General features: G+C 52.0%; 7 protein-coding genes across 7 annotated transcripts; 6 read left to right on the forward strand and 1 right to left on the reverse strand.

The window, feature by feature from the left end:
• Nucleotides 1-389: 389 nt before the first annotated feature.
• On the forward strand, nucleotides 390-943 carry APUU_20204S (uncharacterized protein; the record flags this gene model as incomplete). The annotated part of the gene is made up of 2 exons (XM_041698820.1): nucleotides 390-684; nucleotides 744-943. 2 exons carry the CDS (start codon nucleotides 390-392, stop codon nucleotides 941-943), a joined length of 495 nt encoding a protein of 164 aa, XP_041551966.1.
• Nucleotides 944-2,083: 1,140 nt separating this feature from the next.
• Nucleotides 2,084-3,256, forward strand: APUU_20205S (uncharacterized protein; the record flags this gene model as incomplete). Its single annotated transcript, XM_041698821.1, has 4 exons — nucleotides 2,084-2,118; nucleotides 2,398-2,856; nucleotides 2,937-3,099; nucleotides 3,254-3,256. 4 exons carry the CDS (start codon nucleotides 2,084-2,086, stop codon nucleotides 3,254-3,256), a joined length of 660 nt encoding a protein of 219 aa, XP_041551967.1.
• A 189-nt stretch (nucleotides 3,257-3,445) lies between these two features.
• On the forward strand, nucleotides 3,446-4,872 carry APUU_20206S (C2H2-type zinc finger protein; the record flags this gene model as incomplete). Its single annotated transcript, XM_041698822.1, has 3 exons — nucleotides 3,446-3,524; nucleotides 3,580-4,731; nucleotides 4,802-4,872. 3 exons carry the CDS (start codon nucleotides 3,446-3,448, stop codon nucleotides 4,870-4,872), a joined length of 1,302 nt encoding a protein of 433 aa, XP_041551968.1.
• Nucleotides 4,873-5,012: 140 nt separating this feature from the next.
• APUU_20207S (uncharacterized protein) lies at nucleotides 5,013-7,067 on the forward strand (the record flags this gene model as incomplete). Its single annotated transcript, XM_041698823.1, has 2 exons — nucleotides 5,013-6,930; nucleotides 6,979-7,067. The coding sequence occupies 2 exons, from the start codon at nucleotides 5,013-5,015 to the stop codon at nucleotides 7,065-7,067; spliced, it is 2,007 nt and encodes a 668-aa protein (XP_041551969.1).
• Nucleotides 7,068-8,156: 1,089 nt separating this feature from the next.
• Nucleotides 8,157-10,993, reverse strand: APUU_20208A (uncharacterized protein; the record flags this gene model as incomplete). Its single annotated transcript, XM_041698824.1, has 2 exons — nucleotides 8,157-10,775; nucleotides 10,829-10,993. The coding sequence occupies 2 exons, from the start codon at nucleotides 10,991-10,993 to the stop codon at nucleotides 8,157-8,159; spliced, it is 2,784 nt and encodes a 927-aa protein (XP_041551970.1).
• Nucleotides 10,994-11,391: 398 nt separating this feature from the next.
• Nucleotides 11,392-14,916, forward strand: APUU_20209S (uncharacterized protein; the record flags this gene model as incomplete). The annotated part of the gene is made up of 3 exons (XM_041698825.1): nucleotides 11,392-11,443; nucleotides 11,493-14,164; nucleotides 14,215-14,916. The coding sequence occupies 3 exons, from the start codon at nucleotides 11,392-11,394 to the stop codon at nucleotides 14,914-14,916; spliced, it is 3,426 nt and encodes a 1,141-aa protein (XP_041551971.1).
• A 677-nt stretch (nucleotides 14,917-15,593) lies between these two features.
• Nucleotides 15,594-18,006, forward strand: mvp1 (sorting nexin Mvp1; the record flags this gene model as incomplete). Its single annotated transcript, XM_041698826.1, has 5 exons — nucleotides 15,594-16,095; nucleotides 16,151-16,897; nucleotides 16,977-17,098; nucleotides 17,149-17,742; nucleotides 17,797-18,006. 5 exons carry the CDS (start codon nucleotides 15,594-15,596, stop codon nucleotides 18,004-18,006), a joined length of 2,175 nt encoding a protein of 724 aa, XP_041551972.1.
• Nucleotides 18,007-18,084: the final 78 nt, after the last annotated feature.

Here is an 18,084-nt window from a genome sequence, read left to right on the forward strand (position 1 = left end):
GGCTGGATGGACTGTTGTTGTGCCCACATGGAGCCATGGCCAGCAACCAAATCTACAAGATCAGTTTTAACTGGCCGGTCTAATGCAAGTCACCCAAGACTGTGCGACTAAGTCTGCGCCTTGGAGAAACAGGCAAGGATAATCCTTGCGAGGTTGCCAATCACAATGGAGATATTGTGACGGTGGTGTGCTTGACATTCCATCGGGATGCGAGTCCGAGGTCAGCCCGCTGTGTTTTTGCTCATGATTGATAGCACGCAGCAAAGGTCCCATTTGTCGGTGGGTGGGAATTCAGTATTCGTTAATTGTCTATGTGTGTCTAAGTATAAGTCCGAAGATGGTCCAGATCGATAAGAGTGTCTGCGCCGTCTGATATAGATTAGGACGGGATGATCGATTGGCCCGCCCCGGAGTATACTATCCTCTCACAAGGTAGCGTCCGAGAAGAGACAGACTGGCGCAACGCCCATCTAAATCGTTGGACCAGAATAATCGGAGAATTTGGGAGCCGATGCAATCGACGGAGGAAACCTGCTTTAGTATCTGCAGCGCGGGATCGACGGACGACAGAAGCTGCAGCGCGCACAGTCCAGAGCCCACAGCAGTTGATTGCACTGTTGCAGGAGCCGGAGTTTCCCCGCGAAGGCTTCGCATTTGTGGCATTGTTCCTGTCCCTCGTACGGAGTACGTGCTTCGTATGCTCTTGCTTGGGTATTTAGGCTGAATAGAGTTGAATTGTTCAGATACTCAAGAAGTTGCTGGAGCTCCCTGCCGTGTGGGCATGATTCAAATGGTGCAGTGGTTACCGAGGCGAGAAATCGGGACAAAGTCCGACATCCGACTTCAAACGAGAATATCCGCTATATACACGATTGCATTGGCGCCTTCTGCAACGTGCACGGAGCACAGCTCGAAATTGGGAGTCTCCCTCTCGACGTCATAGCGTGGGATGGTGCAGGGGATTTGCAGGGCGGCCGCTGTCTTGATCAACGCAGCATCCTCGTCGGTGTCAACGGGGATTGTCGCTGCTGAAGAAGCAGTGGATAAACCTGCGTAGGGCTTGACTGAGCGGGGAGGAAGCGACGATATATTTTTGGCAGTGGGTGCCTGGGGTGGTTCCTGGTGGATGAAGATGCTATTCAGAGTCAGTCGGATGCGACCGGCAGCAGCGGCCAAGGCTCCAGCCGCCAGCACAAGGACTCAAGCAGTTGGCCACGGAGGACTCACATCCGACGACATTATTGTTGAGCTGCATTATTCGAAAAAGGCTAAGAAGGCCCAGACGGCTATGCAGTGGCTCGTTTCCAGAACTGAGCCAGGGGATTGTCAGAATAAAAGAACTGCAATTGGCACGCAGCGGCCGGGCCCACGAAAATCCCCCACACAGGAACCTTGGACTGCGCACTGGCAGCAACTGCTCTCCCCAGAGTCCCCACAGAATGGTCGTCAACCGAAGCTCGTTTCCTCATTCTTTGGCACCTTTTTTTAGCCAGCTCGTTAGACTTTGCTAAGATTACTCGTGCCAGACACGGCGGCGCCAGCCGCCACTCGACACGCAGTGGCTCGTGGGCCGTGGCCCCAGTCCCCCAGTCGTCTCAGGTACGGTCGTGCCCACCGAGCCAACAATCGCCGCTGGATCTGGGGTCGAAAGGCGAAACGGGAAACAGGAGACACTCAGCCTTTGAAACCTTTGGGCGGCGGAGAACTCCGTTCTCTGCAAACGGTCAGACTCAGACGGCTAATCGCTCGTTGCCAGCAGCCGCGATCCTTCAACCGCAGAATGGAAAATGAAGGTGCCATGGAAGCGAGTCTAAGAGCCACGCGCTTACGTCAGGTCAATTCACAGCGGAGCGTGTCTGAGAAAGACAAGAGGAAAGACAGGAACATTGTCGCAGTCTCGCGGATGGCGCTCGTTTGCCCAACAACGGGTCCATTCCGCGCTGCCGCCGTACTCAGCGTACAGCACAATAATGTCATTGAGAGCGCAATTCCGATCTTTTTGGAGCTGCTGATCTTCCAGGACAACAGTACTCCCTTGCTTCGTTAAGTGCGCTCCTCTCTATACACTCGTAGTGCCCCAAACATGTCTTTTCCCTCTGCCGGTCGTGTGCTGATGAAGTGCGTGGCAGTAACCGACAAATGCTGGATTGAGTTCACAAGGGTGGCTCTGATTGGCCAGTAACGTAGCACAGACCCAAGTGCAGCTCCCCCGTGACTCCGATGTGGGGCGGATCCTTGGCTCTGGCCCAGTCGTGGCCCCTGCTTTATGCTCATCGATCCACCGCGAGCGCTGCGATTGGGCCGCAGCTTCGTGGTTAATCCCGCGACAGTCACCGGGGTAGAAACAGAACACAGCGCAGCACGGAAGTAACGTGCAGCCTCTCGTAACTCCATTAGTTACTGCTTTGACTCTCGGAGTCCTGCCTGCGAGCAACTGCCAGTCCCAAACACTGATGGCCACTGGTCCTTTTGTTGCGATCCCCAACAGCCACTCGTCTTAGTAACTTCCACTGCAGCTTCTCAAAGAACATCGTCCTCCCTTCTTCTTCCTCTTCCCTCTCCTCAGGCTTCATTCACTCTCTTCCTACCTTTGGTCGCGAGCTTTCCTCTCCCCTTGCATTGCTTGACTCGTAATCAGCAAACTCCGCCCTTATCATCAATTGACTCCAAATTCACCCCTATCGATACGCCACTTGCCCGGTTATCTTTCCGGCTTATCCACCCGCCGCCCTCAGACGGATTGTTTGCGAGAGTGCACCCGATCCCAGCACTCAAACAGCTCGCAGACCACCCAGAGAGCCTGCGCATAGCTTCGTCTGCTCTCCTCAGTCGGCATCTCCCCTCGTCCCCACCAAGGTAAGTTGGTATACCCGTAGCTTTCAGTCCCCTGGGTCCTGGAAGCTGGAACGTTGAGCCCCTGCTGACTACTCCCCGAGGTTGGACCTCAGGAACATCTCGCCACATCCCACCTCGCCCGCGACTGTTTCACCTCTTTCTCCCTCTCTCATCGCCCTCCAAGGTCAAACCATCTACTTTTTATTCTTATTTTCTAGCTACCGAGAGCTTTCTCCGCGCATATTCCACCCTTCGCTCCTTGCTGTCAGTGCCTCGCTGTCACCCCGTTGCCCCAACTCCTTCCCGCACCTCCTGACCCACTCACTGCCTAAGCTTTCCTCCCACGGGGGCGATGATGTCCTCGATCCGATCGTTCCGCCTCAACCATTCTAGACATTCTCAGGCTAATACCTACCAGTAAATCGTATCACCGCCAATGTCGATCTGATCTTTCGTCGCATCGCATTTTCTCGCTCCTTTGAACTGTTCGGTTCAGTGACATACAAAGAACCGCGACCCTACCTACACCATCTCTGTGAAAGCGAGCCTGCAACCTGGCCCGCATTCCCCCTCCCCATATTTCTACGGAGATAGCATGTTAATAGGCCCGATGGTGGACCAAAGCTTGGGCACCAGCCCAAAACTGGAGGACCTCTCCAGTATTTCGGAGATGCCTGGAGACGTCAATGGTGCGTGCTCTTAGAAGGGACCGCTCACTCAAGCGACCTATTAACGATGCAGCAGTATCCAAAGACAACTCGAAAAAGGCCCCGGTTACCAACCCGGCCAACATCCCTCCTCCCAAGACTGACAAGCCGCGTCCCCACGGCTGTACCACATGCGGTCGGTCATTCGCCCGACTAGAACATCTCAAGCGCCATGAGCGTTCGCACACAAAGGAGAAACCGTTCGAGTGCCCCGATTGTTCACGTTGCTTCGCCCGCCGCGACCTTCTTCTCAGACATCAGCAGAAGCTTCATATGGCAACAACCCCATCCTCGCGGCCTCGAAATGCCCGAAGAGAAAGCACTGGTGCCGCTGGTGCGGGAGCAAATCGTGTGCGCAAGAACTCGATAGCGAGCAACTCGAGTAACATGCGCCCGCGCGCGAACACAATCAGCCACATCGACGGAGCTGGGCTTGGGCTCGTCCCCAATACGAACCCGACTCCGGGACCGACTGGCCATTCCGGTCATGCCTATCACCCTAGCCTCGGCTCGTCTGTGGGTTCAGGCATCGACTATCGAGGCTATTCTGCGACCCATCAACCTCCAGTAAATGGGCTCACAAAGCTGGAGACGCATGGATTGCCTATGGATATTTCCGGGGGACTCCGAACTGCGCCGGTATATGGTAGCCTCGAGTTCAATATTCCAGAGTACATCGGTCACGGCAGCACCATCAATCCAGCCCAGCTCCACTTTGGGGGTTCCCCGCAACACTACGGGAATGACGCGCCCTCTTCTCCATACGGCACCCACCATATGCCTCAAGCCAACGATGCCATTATGGAGGACGAGTACCACTTCGATTGGATGCAGAGATTCGATCCGTCACTGCCACTGGGTAAGAACAATGAATCTGCCATTGATGAGTCCTCGCCCTCGGCTATGAGCACCGGCAGTCAGAGTGGAATCAGTGAGCCTATGATGGATGGGTCAAACCAGTTCTCAATGCCTTCTGTGGGCTGGCAGAACCAGTTTCCACCCCATCCGGCGGCATCCGCGAGTCAGTTCGCCGATTATAGCTCTGCTACTTTTAATGATCTAGGCATTCCACCTGAGACGGTCTCTCCCAAGTCCTTGATGGCTCAAAACCCTTTTGCTGAGGCATATGCCACTCCTCCATCCATGACTTCCGTGGGCCAGCCCATGCTGGGAGCACATTCGCAGAGCAGTATGTTTTCATCCTCCATGGCAACAAGCGGAGAATCTCCTAATCCTCTCAACCTACCTTTCGCGAATAGTGCCCTACGAACTCACCATGCCCCAGCCTCAACCGATACCTTTACAGACTCCACACGACGGGCTTTATTAGCCAGCATGGCGCAACCCACAGGCTTAAACCACCGCAAGTTCTCTCAGCCAGCAACCGGAATGATTCAATATCGCGACCTTTACTCCCGTTCTTCTTCTTTCAGCTTGAGCTCGACTAGTCAACTACCGAGCACAGCAGACATGCAGCGCTTTATCTCCGCATACATAACATATTTCCATCCTCATTTACCTTTCCTACACATACCCACTCTAAATTTCCAGGCACCCGAGTACACCAATAATCTGCGCACTCCAAGCGGCCATCTTAACCTCAGCTCCACTGGCGTTGCCGGTGGTGGAGGCTGCTTGATCCTCTCCATGGCAGCCATTGGCGCCCTTTACGAATTTGACACCGCATCCTCAAAGGATCTCTTCGAAGCCTCTAAGAAGATGATTCAGCTTTATCTCGAAGAGCGCCGGAAGGCTGACATGTCAATGGCTGTTTCTCGTTCCGCAAGTGCACGCGATAATTCTGTGCACAACACCCCTCTTTGGCTAGTGCAGGCGATGCTACTCAACGTTATCTACGGCCATACGTGTGGTGACAAGACTTCTGCCGATATTGCAAGTACTCACTGCGCGGCCCTTGTTAGTCTTGCGCGTGCTGCTGAATTGACACGCCATATCGACGCGAAAGATCTTCCACAGGACCACCTAAACGCCGGCTTTACTGGTGGGAGTGACGCGCCGGGACAAGACTCGGAATTGGACGTCTGGAACCAAACCTCGTTCAGTCCGCCCAAAGAGAAGAAAGACTGGCTGGATTGGAAGATTGTCGAGGAACGGAAACGGACAGTATTTGCGATTTTCGGCGCCTCATGTTTCCTGGTCTCGGCCTACAACCACGCACCTGCTTTGACCAATTCCGAAATTCGTCTGGACCTACCCTGTGAGGAGGATCTCTGGGCTGCAGAATCACCCCAAGCCTGGAAGAAAATGGGCGGTCATCTTGCCTCGAAGAAAAACGTTGCTTTCTCTTCCGCCCTGACAATGTTATTGACTGCTGGTCGGCGAGCACAGAGTTCTGGTCCCGGCATTGCCGCCGAGGACCCGAAAAGCGGCGACCTTACACCCAGCTCTTTTGGCTGCTTCGTGTTAATTTACGCCATACACAACTACATCTGGGAAACTCGCCAGCGCCATATGGGTCGGCAATGGACTGCAAGGGAGACGGATGCTATGCGAGCCCACATCGAGCCTGCTCTACGGGCATGGCAAACGGCGTGGTCCACGAATCCTCAGCACAGCCTAGAGCGACCGAATCCCTGGGGGGCCGGCCCTCTCTCCGCCGATAGCATTCCTCTATTAGACCTTGCCTATGTTCGGCTTTATGTTGATCTAGGGCGCTGCAAGGAGGCGTTCTGGCAGCGCGACTGGAATGCCATGGCTGATGAGCTAGCTCGTGGAACGGATATGGACAATGCTCCAGACGGTATTCCGTCAGACGTTTTGGATCCGTCAATCACGGAAGATGTAATGCAGATGGGTGTCCGGCGTGACTCAGTAGCCGACCTTGGCGTGGGAGAGCTTGCTATATCACAAACTCCTACGCAAGAGCGACCGATGCACCCCCTATTGGGTGTATACCGGCCTGGGCAGACCAAACGCGAAAAACTTCTACGCAGAGCAGCATGTTACGCCGCAGATTCATTCGCCATGTCTAATCACCTAGGTAACACTTTCGCTGATTTCACCTGCCGGGAACTCCCTCTCCAGAGCGCAATGTGTACCTTTGACTGCGCTGAAGTCCTCGCCGAATGGGTCACAACAGTCCAAGAACGTGTAGGGTCGTATCTAGGAATCCTGGGTCGAGATGAGGTTGATTTTTCACAAGCCGTCCAGAGCATGCTTCTTGAAGATGAAGACTGCAAGCTTTTGGAAAAGATCGAGGGTATAATTGCCAGCATTGAAGAGAAGATGCAAAAAGATGTGCACAACAGTGCGGCTGCAGCGGGAATACACGGCTTACAACGACTGTCAGGAAATAAGGAGGGAGGGTATGGCTGTATGATACTACTTACTACGGCCAGCCTTCTCGACAGGGCGTCCGTATGGCCAGGTGAGACTATCTTACCCCAAACCAGGAGCAACCACTAACAGACTTCAGTGATGAAAATTATGGCTCGGTCCCTCGAGTCCCAAGCAATGCGATTAAAGGAACGTGCAGAGCATTCAACCATTAGCGCAACTCATTAATTTGCCAAGTCGAGGTTTCCATATGCTAAGTCCGACTGCTTGAGCCCTCCAGTTCATCGACTAGTGTCACATGAGCCCCAATTATTGACCGCGACGTGGTACATCCTTTTTAACGGGTAACCTACTTCCCCCTTTGTCGTACGCTATGCTGGGGACTCACATCTGGAGACCGGCACTTGAACTGGTTGCGCAAATGAGTTATAGATACCTCCTGCCATACCTTACGGTGGCCCACTTCCAAGTGAACTTAACACTAGCCTTCTTACTAGACATCTAGCAATCACCAATTCTGCCCACCCCTTTCTTCACCTCTCTTCTGCGTGCGGGATTTACGATCGACATCTGATACTATTTCATTCCATTTGCGACGACTGCGAATCTGTTATATTTACGAGAATGACCTGTACCATTTCCAGCTACTATACATTGGTGTTGCGCGACTTGAATTCGATTATGCGCCATGATATGACCACTCTCACCATTGACGATGTTTCTTTACGACTCTGTGCCTATTCTCTTCGAACCTACTTTTGATGTTTTGTTTCGTTCTGATTGTTTCCTTACTATGTTATGTTTTTGTCTCTTCTACCGCATGTGCATTACGATCGAAGACTTACGCTTATGTTCATTCTATGCCTCCGTCGCATGTATCTTTAAAATTTTCTTTAACGGGAATAGGTGGGATTTGGAGCATTCGGAGCATTCGGAGCATCCCTTTCCACGAACAAGGGCAAAGGAAAGGATGACGGACCATGGATGTCCCCGTTATGATGCTGCGATGTGATGTGATGTGATATGCTGGAGACGATCATTGATATATTATACATCCATACATAGATATCTATATACCACCGACCTTGTACATATTGAGTGAATGTCAATGGTTCCCGTCGATTCTACTTTTTCTAATTACTCTCGTACCTTTTACTAATGTAGTTTAGTTTCACATAGTAATTTTGAGGAACAGCATGAACACCATAATGCACCATTGATTCTACTTTTTTATATGAAATACATACATACAATGCAGACCCTATCCTATTTACCAAAAGTGATGAAAGTCGAAATTCCATCAGAAGGATGTTCTGGTCAAACAACTAACCGCTCAAACGTATACTTCCCAACCGCCTTGCGTCTCAAATAGCCCATCTCACGTTTACTCCGCTGCACAACCTGTCCAGTCCCCTTAAGGACCTTCGTCCGACTAACTCCCTTATCAGCCTTAAGCGACAGCGGCAGCAACTTCCCACTCGCGTCGCCGCCCTCGCCGTCGGCGTCGGCGTCCTGCGCACCAAACACAAGAAGGTCTGCGCCGTTGAGCTTTTCGTGGCGAACCGCTGTGGATGATGTTGCAGGGAGTTTGCTGACTTCATCTGTGGCTGTGGCCGTGGCTGTACTGGTGAGAGCGCGGGAGTCCACGCTCTTCGCGTACCGGAGATATTCACGCAGGAACCCGGATAGGAGAGACGCCTCTTCGACGCCAGCCAGGGCGGCCGAGACCTCAGATTTCATTTCAGCGATGAGCGCGATGTCGCGCAGGCTGGCTGCTTCTTCGGGGTCTGAGGCTGCGGCGGCAGTGTTATAGTCCGCTGGGGAGATGGAGACCCATCCCGATGGGCCGATGGCGTCGATGGCGGCGTTGAGAAGGGCGATTATTGATTGGAGCGGGAGAAGGGGGGATGTAAGAGCTGGTGAGATGGGGGTTGGAGGGGTTTCAGTGAAGCGGGTTGTGTGGCCGCCTGTTGCGAGGGAGAGGCGGAGGTGGTGGATTGTTGAGATGAGGTCTGTTCTGGTGAGGGAGGCGCGGAGGGAGGTTGTTGTTTCTTGGTGGGGGTGGGCGTTGAGTTTGAGGAGAGCGGTGTTTAGGCCGGTGAAGATGGTTTGGAGGGATGCGGGTGAGGATGAGGACAACTCTTTAGAGAGCTCGGTGGTAGACTTGGCGGCGCCTTCTTCGCCGTTTGGTAGGGCTTTTGGTGGTTCCTCTCCGGTGGAGATAGCGCTTGAGCGAGCGAGGGCGAGGAAGATCTTCAACGCGTGGGCAAGCTCGTCTGCACTGAACGCAGCGGGGCCTTGGAGTACGCTGATCAAGCGCTGGAGCGAAGGGTCGGAGACTTGCAAGGCCTTGGTGAAGGTGCCGATTGGGAGTTGAGGGAGGATACGTGGCTTGTGGGCACGGCGTAAGGCGGCTTCAACGTTGCCAGGGTATAGGAGTCCCAAGCCGGTAAGCCATTCGCATGTCTGTGTCGGCCAAATGGTGACGGACAGGTTAATGGACGACGACGCAGAGAGCTTGTCCATGTTGTCATCACTCGCTACGGAGAATATGAGAGATAGTAAGAAAAGGACGGTCTCCGTGTTGACATAATGGCCTTGCGAAGGAAGGGCTTGAGAATCCCCAACACCGCAATAAGTCTGAACGGCAAGGTCAAATCCATGGCCGTCTTGGTTCTTCGCGCATTCCCGGACCTCACGCGAGAACTTGTTCCACTTCTCGATATCCTCAGATGAAGTGAGGCCCAAAGCTGCGGTTTCGTTAGAACGGTGCTTCTTGGACACACCTTCCCACTGTGATGCGGATCCAATACCGCGGCCAATGGCATCGATCAGCAGACCGTCTCGAGACCGCTTGCCTGGTATTCCAGAGATGCTTTGCGACGAGCCGAGGTCAAACGCGAGCAGAGAGTTGCCCTTTGTTGCGACTACTAGGTCGAGCTTCGCAAAATAATTTAGGAACGTAGTACGTGCACTGTTGGTAGCGGCTGATGGAAGATCCTCGGTCACGATGCTGCGCTGGATAGACTTGTATTGTGTATCGTATAGGGCGATCATGGACTTTCCGGCTCCGATGACAGTCTGGGGGGAAATACGCATGACAGACGAAAAGTCTTCGGCGTCGAGAATAAAGTTAGACGTTGTGGTGGGCGTGTATTGGGAGAGGTCAAAGTTGACAAAGCCTTTCTCGAAGGACAAGTTCAGCCCTGCAGAACCGCAATGGAACTGCCAATTCACATGATCACGAGAAATCTTTTCCCCGCCGATATTTGGAAGGTTAACTGTCAGAAGATGTCTCATCTGTTGGCTTTCGTCGAGATTCCGGCCTGGGACTTGAGCCGGTATTGAGAAGGCCTGGATCCTAACTTCACTTAGACTGATTTGTTCAGCCTCGGCGGGGTACGAAACGAGCAGCAATATTGAGGGGTCGTCGCCTCCCGAGATCAGAGAGTCCCCAGCTGCGAGGGAGACAAGGTCCGGTCGTCGCTTGAGTAGGGATTTCTTAGCGTCATCAAACTCCAGGAGAAAACACCCGTGAACTTCGTGGTCCGAGCCCTGGGCGATCGCGCTATGTCGTTGGCTCCATCGCTGAGATCCTAAATCGGGAGACAACCGGCGTACACGGCCATCACGATGAATGGCCAAAACATCAAATGGGTCCGTGGTCTCGTCTTCAGTATCCAACCCCGGAACAATGCCAACAAACATTGTCGGGCTATTCGAATCGTCCACGGTGTAGGTCGAGGACGAAATGACGGGTGCACTAGTTCCACCCGCACCACCCTCTTCAGTGAATGCCTTGATATCTTTTTTCACCGCAACGAATGTCTGTCTCTTCACACCATTGGCGAGCTTCCTGCGCAACGAGCATGGGGGGCAAGAAAACGACGATTTCGGAGGAACTGCGTACGAGGTGACCAATTTGGGGTTTTGAATCTAGATTGTCACTTAGTATTTGACTATTTGACTCGTCGCAGCAGCGCACATACGTTGTAAATATTAACAGCTTCACCATCGACAGCGACAGCAACCTCATATCTCTTGCGCTTCTTTGCATTGGCAAGGCTGTAGACCTCACTGATGTGAGTTTTGCCTGTCGAAGCGTGCAGTGGGCGCGGTAATTGCGCCAGCACAGACGGCGGTTGTAAATCCATGGCGAGCGAAGTTGGACGAACAAACTATGGCAACCAGAGCACTGTTGTCGCTACTCTGCAGAAATCCATTCTGGGTCGCATCTCGAAAAATTTCCGGTCATTCAATGTTCCGGGCCGACGCTATCTAAAAGCGGACTAGTTTTATGCTATGTCATATCGGGTATAGTATGTATACTTACGGTAAATGACGTACGGCCAAAGTGGAGCTTGGCGGTCTTCGATACGCGCTTCTGCGCGTTGACTTTCGTGTCTCTATTATGCCCATCTCGACTTGGGCGGCCAACTTTGCCGGCATTCGAGCTCTAACGCAACCAAACTTCTTCGGTACCCTGTTTTAGTCCCTTTCCCTTGCCTACTATTAGGCGATGAGCGTTCGTTCTTTCGTGGGCACTTAACCAATGGCCATGGGGCAAACAGAAGAGCGCGCGATACATCCGTTCTTCAGAAAAGGTCATTATGATTTCTCAACTTGCGTATGGACAAGTGCTTATCAATGCAGACTTTGGAGTACCGACAATCCTTCCACCCGTTGACAATGGCCTTCCTCCTACCGATTTACACGAGTGCAACGGATCACCTGTCTCACAAACACCCTCCGTAGCTACTGCACTTGACCACGACCCCAATGCGGAACGAAGAAAACGACGAAGGACGGACACGAATTCCGCTGCGGCTGATGACATTATAACGACTCCCAATAACGTCCATAATTCCGCTGAAACTGAAGTTGCAGCTCCCCCTGTGCAAACTCAAGGCAACTGTATCTCGGTCCAGGTTCTCGCTCCGTCAGAGCAAGGACAACACCAACAGCCATTGGCTAGCAATACAAACCCTACGCCTAGTGAATCCAAGCAGAAGAAACAAAAGGTGATCAAATTAAATGCGAATGGGAGGCTTCTCAGTTCTCCGGTAGCCGACAGGTTTACCGATAAGTCAAAAATGAAGGGCAACAAACGTGGGAAAACAGGTCCGAAAAATACAGAGAATCCGAAGAGCAAACTCGTGGTTATCAAGTACATCAATAAGGAAGGGGTATCCGAAAGTCTGGGCCAGCAAATTAGCGAAATTATCAATGGGCAACGAAAGCATGTTGCTTCCAGTCGGGCTCCTCCTCCGGCCAATTCCGCATCGAAACTTACTCCCAAACAGCCAGCTAAGCCAACGCATCCATTCTTTATGAAGAAACCCCTACACAAAACGGATATCTCATCTCAGCAACTACCATGTCAAAATCCAATCACAACCCCTTCCGAAGACGGATCGACGAGCATAACTGAGCGACCCCCTTCACGGCCGATGTCGAAGCCACTCCTTTCTTTCAAACATGCGTTTTCCAAAGTGCCGGAACCTATGCACCCACTTTGGCCTCCTCTCGGCCTAACCCATGTTCGAGAGCTTAGCGGCGAACTCGATTCACAAGACGACGGAACTTCTTTCGAAACAGACCGCAGGAAGTCAAAGTTGCCTGCTGTTCAGGTAAATGACGAAGATAGTGTGCTTTCGTCTATCATACACTCCACTCGGGTCGTTGATCCTGTTTTGAGGCATCCATCTAAACATATCATCAGTGGACGGGCTTTACAAGCCGAAATATCCAAACGGCTAACAACGCAGCGCGATGCGTCCAATCCAAATATGGTGCCATCTCATGGCCCCTCTCATCCGGCAATTGCTAAGCTATATGCGTCTCTCCCGACAGCGACTGCTGCATTCGACCGTGGAAATTACGAAACGCAGGCCTGGGCGCAAAAGTATGCACCGACCTCTGCCCAACAAGTTCTCTGCGCAACTAAGGAGGCGCTTATGCTGCGTGATTGGCTTAAGCACCTAATTGTCTTAAGCGTTGAAACGAGTAACTCCTCGAAGGGTAATGAGAAAGCAAAACGGAAAGAGGAGAACAAGCGCAAAAGACGGAAGAAGTCGGACAAGCTAGAGGGCTTCATAGTATCCAGTGATGACGAGGCTTCTCAGATGGGTGAAATTTCCGGATCCGACGATGAATTGGCCGGTGATGTGACAGTCTCGAGCAAACGAACCGTCATTCGTACGGGGGATCTCACGTTCAATCTGAGATCTAATGAACGAGGCCGTATGACAAATGCCATCCTTCTGAGCGGCCCTCCAGGGTGTGGGAAAACAGCATCGGTCTACGCAGTGGCGAAAGAGATGGATTTTGAGGTTTTCGAAATCAATGCAGGCCACCGCCGCAGTGCGAAATATATCCTGGATCGGATCGGTGACATGACTCAAAACCACCTTGTCCATAATGTACATGGCAATGGAAGTCCCATGGGCAGCCAGGCTTCCACCACAGATCCGGACGCTGGTGGGCTAGAAGACGGAAAACAGAACAAGCTGATGGGCTTCTTCAAGCCTAACTCAACTACTACCACAAGCAAAAGCCCCAAGGCACAAGCTCCCGCGAAGGAAGTTGACATGAAACAAAGCCGAAATCAAAAACAGTCGCTAATCCTTTTAGAGGAAGCGGACATTTTATTTGAAGAAGACAAGCAGTTCTGGTCGGGGGTTCTTACTCTCATAAACCAGTCGAAGCGTCCAATAATTATAACCTGTAACGATGAGAAACTCGTACCCCTCGACGATATATCCTTCCATGCAATACTACGGTACAGAGCTCCCTCACTGGAATTAGCCGTTGACTACCTTCTTCTCGTGGCTGCAAACGAAGGCCACATCCTCAAGCGAACAGTGGTTGAAAAGCTCTATCTGAGCACCGGTAACGACCTTCGGCGATCTGTTACGGAGTTGAACTACTGGTGTCAAATGGCCGTGGGTAGCGAGAAATCTGGCATTGATTGGATTATCGACCGGTGGCCACAAGGTAGAGACCTCGATTCAAATGGCGACAAGTTGCGGGTGCTTAGCGAAAATACATATGATGACTGCATGGGTTGGTTCAGCCGCGATGTTCTGACCGGCACTGGTTTAACGACTGAGACCGAGCTTCGGCAGGAAGCGCTCCATTGGTGGCAATTGAGCTTACAAGAGGCTGATAGTATGGAGGATATACAGCACCAACCTCTTCTAGAAACTAGCCCAAACGCTTCAAAACTTGAACTTCTGGAAAGCTTGCGCTTCCAGTCTGACTATATGGAATCACGGAGTGTGCTAGACCTTTTTGCTGCCACTTCCTCTCTCGATACAGGGATGGTGAGTTCTACTTCTATATTCTTATCCTTGTACGAAATTAACTCCCACAGGACACAATTGACGCATCTATATTTCCAATATCGGAAAAGCAGAGGCTCAATTATGCCGAAGGCTACCGGCTACTACAAGCCGATCATGTCCCCGATTATACAACGCTAACCGCGGAAGTTGGGAGTACCTTCGAGGCTCTTCTCGGAAGGGTATTCCGGCAGAGTCGAGAAGTTGAATCAAAAGAAGCACTGGAAAATAAAGCGTTGGCATCCGTTTCCAAACAGAAAGCAGCTCAGCATCCACAGCAGGAGATTCTGGAGGCGCTGGCGCCAGCCATGAAGCCAGATCACGGAGATTCCCCAGCAAATGGGGGTGCAGAGCTTTCATTCGAGCATGGCCAGAGATCAATCGCCGAAGACCTCTCGCCGTATATTCGAGCAATAGTAGCATTTGATCTCCGCCTTGAACAATACCGCCGGGAACTTAATCGCCTTCTTTCTGGAAATGAGAGGGGTACGAAGCGAATGCGCACAACTCGCGCTAGTCGAGCAGCGCTTGAGGGTGGTAGCAAGGCAGAGACGCGAAAGGAAAGATGGTTCTCTCCAGCTGTGAACGTTCATAGAGTAATGGCTACGGGCAAACCGGAGTGGCAGGATCTGCTGGTCCAGAACGGCTATTTCACCGTGCCCTTGGCGAAGGAGCAAACGTTCCGAGAGGATAGCGAGCCGATCTCTGGGAGCGCAACCGACGGGTCTATATAACATGACATTATACATCTGTATATAGGTAGTGTAGTTACAAATACCATATATTGATGGGGAAACTTCAGAAATAACCCTTGAAGTTCATTTCACCACTTAAACTTTTATGAAATGTTTTCTAAATTATATATTTGACTAAGATACTTATCCGGGTGATGTGTATATATACTAGCTGCTTCGTGGGACTGGGGCTCTGTAATGGGAAAACCAGCGGGTTCCTGTCAGATCATGTAGCGTAAAAGATATCCTAGATTATAGGCACATAATATCCAGTCTCCCCAATCAAATGGCATTGACCCAGCCAGAATAGTCAATGTTAACCTGGCAGGTTTCCGACCAGCATTGTTGCGAGGGATGTTTGGACATGGCCAAGACTGGCTAGTTCCGCGGTGAGCAGCCCAGCAACAACTCCAACTCGGACATCGACATCATCCCCTCAACCGCTCGCGTCACCTCGTCCTGATCATCGCAGGGAAAGCAGGTCCTCTTTCCCAGGCGCCCATTATCCTTTATTATTGTTGCTGCTAATTGCGCTTGTCCTCAATTCACGACAAAATTATTATTCTCGCCCAAGCCAAGCTTGTTGGCCATCCTGCTGCCTGTCTCTTATCGCATCCGACCGAGCTCCGTCTCTTCGCATCTTCCCTCCTTCTCTCGCAAGACATCGACTGTCCTCTATGTCCTTGTTCGGAACGTCGCCAGACGACTCCTCGGCGGCTGATTCAGCTCAGAGATCCAAGACTTCCCTCTTCGCCGACGAGCCTTCATTGGGTGCTGGCAGTGCCAACTTCGGCGGCTCCTCCCTCTTCGCTGATGACGACAGTCTAGGTTCGCCGTGGAATAGCAATACTGGCAAGCGGACATCCAAGCAGCAGCTCGTCAAGACTCTGCTTCCTGATTCAGATGCCCCCGAAAGCTACATTGATGCGTATGACCTTGTATTGAGTGCGGGGGAAAGAGCGGGCTCCGGTGCTGGCTTAACGTCCGTTCGAGAACTGTTATCTGGTAGCGGAATCTCGGCTACGGACCAGGCCAAAATACTGAATCTTGTTCTATCGGGGGATACGGATAGATCGAACGGGCTGGGTCGCGGCGAATTTAATGTTCTGCTGGCCCTGATAGGGCTCGCGCAGGAAGGCGAAGACCTCACTTTCGACGCAGTGGACGATCGTCGTAAGAGTATGATCACGCTTCTCTGCACGCACAACTAGTTATGTAACTAACAGAATTACAGAGCTACCCACGCCGACAAGCTCATACTTGGACGACTTGCGCACAAAGCAAGAGTCCACCATGTCTGCCCCTTCGAACGAACGCCCTACTACTCCTCCTCCTGCCCCCTCCGCACCATTCCAAGAACCAGCCTCCGCCCAATCACGCCGATCCAAAAGAGATTCTATTGGCGGCCTCGAAGCAGATCCATGGGGAAGCCCCCAGCTACACCGTGGCCATGCTCATGCCCAAACGGAACATGAGCACAGCACGTTGAACGGTTACGGAAGCGTCCGCTCGGCAACGAATGCTTGGTCGAAGGCCAGTGATGGGGCCAATCCCAATGAGCACTCCAATACGAACCGCACCAACGGTCGATCCGAGGTTCACACTTCTAATAGTGCCGAGTTTGGATGGGGGGATCACTTTGCGCATTCATCAGATGGCGGTGGACTTGGGGGTCCATCACGGTCTGGACTGGGAGATTTCGGACGGTCTGGAAGTGATCACGGCGAATCGAATCCCGGTCGACGCTCGTTGAACATTGGCCAGGTTACATCACCTCAACTCAAAGAGGCGGTGACAGTGACACTACTCCAGGAGAAGGAAGGGATGTTCATGTTTCAGCATCGTAATTACGAGGTTAAATCGGCACGGAGGGGGAGTACAGTGGTTCGACGATACAGCGATTTTGTATGGCTTCTTGATTGTCTTCACAAACGATACCCATTCCGTCAGCTACCTTTACTTCCGCCAAAACGCATTTCAGGTAAGTCAAAACAAGGCTTGTCAAAAGCTCTCCTCTTAAACTTACTCACTGTTTGAAGTAAATGGCACTCACCTCGCAGCGGATTCAACTTCATTTCTCGAAAAGCGCCGGCGCGGCCTCGTACGATTTACCAATTCCCTTGTCCAACATCCTGTTCTCAGCCAAGAACAGCTTGTTATTATGTTTTTGACAGTTCCGACGGTAATTGCTTGTTTCATTTTGCGCGAATCCACCGCTAAAACCATGGATAGGAACTCTCGGTCTGGCGTAAACAAGCAACGATATCTGTACAAGACGAGTTTGCTGGTCGCGTTCTGCCACCAGACTTAGAGGACTCCCTACCGTCTACTCTCATAGACACATTTGATACGGTTAGGAGCGGCGTTAAACGATCGGCGGAAGTCTACATCAACCTCTGCACACTTCTTGAACGGCTGGCCAAACGCAATGAGGGACTCGCCGCGGATCACCTGCGCTTCTCACTCGCATTACAGTCTCTCACTGAGATGACGCGTGACACATACGCGGTAGATACCAATGACGTGCCTCTGCTAAACGAAGGTATCAAAGCAACGGCGAGACACTTGTCTGCCAGCCAAAGTTTGCTAGAGGATGAGGCACGGGCATGGGAAGATGGGATGCTGGAAGACCTGAAACGCCAACGGGACAACCTTGTGAGCATGCGAGAGATGTTTGACCGGCGGGATCGGTATGCACGCAACAACATCCCGCAGTTGGAGCGACGAATCGAAACCAATGAGCGAAGGCTCCAGGATTTACGAGCAAAGCCTCAGGGAACGGTCAAGCCGGGAGATATAGAGAAGGTTGAAGAGTCAATCTTCAAGGTATGTATCATTTTACGAGCTTCTTCTCGAATATTTTGCTGACAGTTTCGGTAGGACAAAGAGTCGATTGTGCAACAACACGCGCGCGGGGTATTCATCAAAGAGTGCATCCGCGACGAGCTGGTCTATTTCCAACAGACCCAATATCACATCAGCCGGCTGCATCAGGACTGGAGTCAAGAGCGAGTCAAGTATTCCGAGCTGCAGGCTGACAATTGGCGGTCACTGGGTGACCAGGTCGAAGGGATGCCGCTGGGAGACTGAGCGAGATCGGCCTGCGATGAGGGATGAGGGATTTATTGTACCCAATATTGCTTTTTTTCACTTGTGTTTAGGATGTTT

Source organism: Aspergillus puulaauensis, chromosome 2, assembly GCF_016861865.1.
Source record: "Aspergillus puulaauensis MK2 DNA, chromosome 2, nearly complete sequence".
NCBI lineage: Eukaryota > Fungi > Ascomycota > Eurotiomycetes > Eurotiales > Aspergillaceae > Aspergillus > Aspergillus puulaauensis.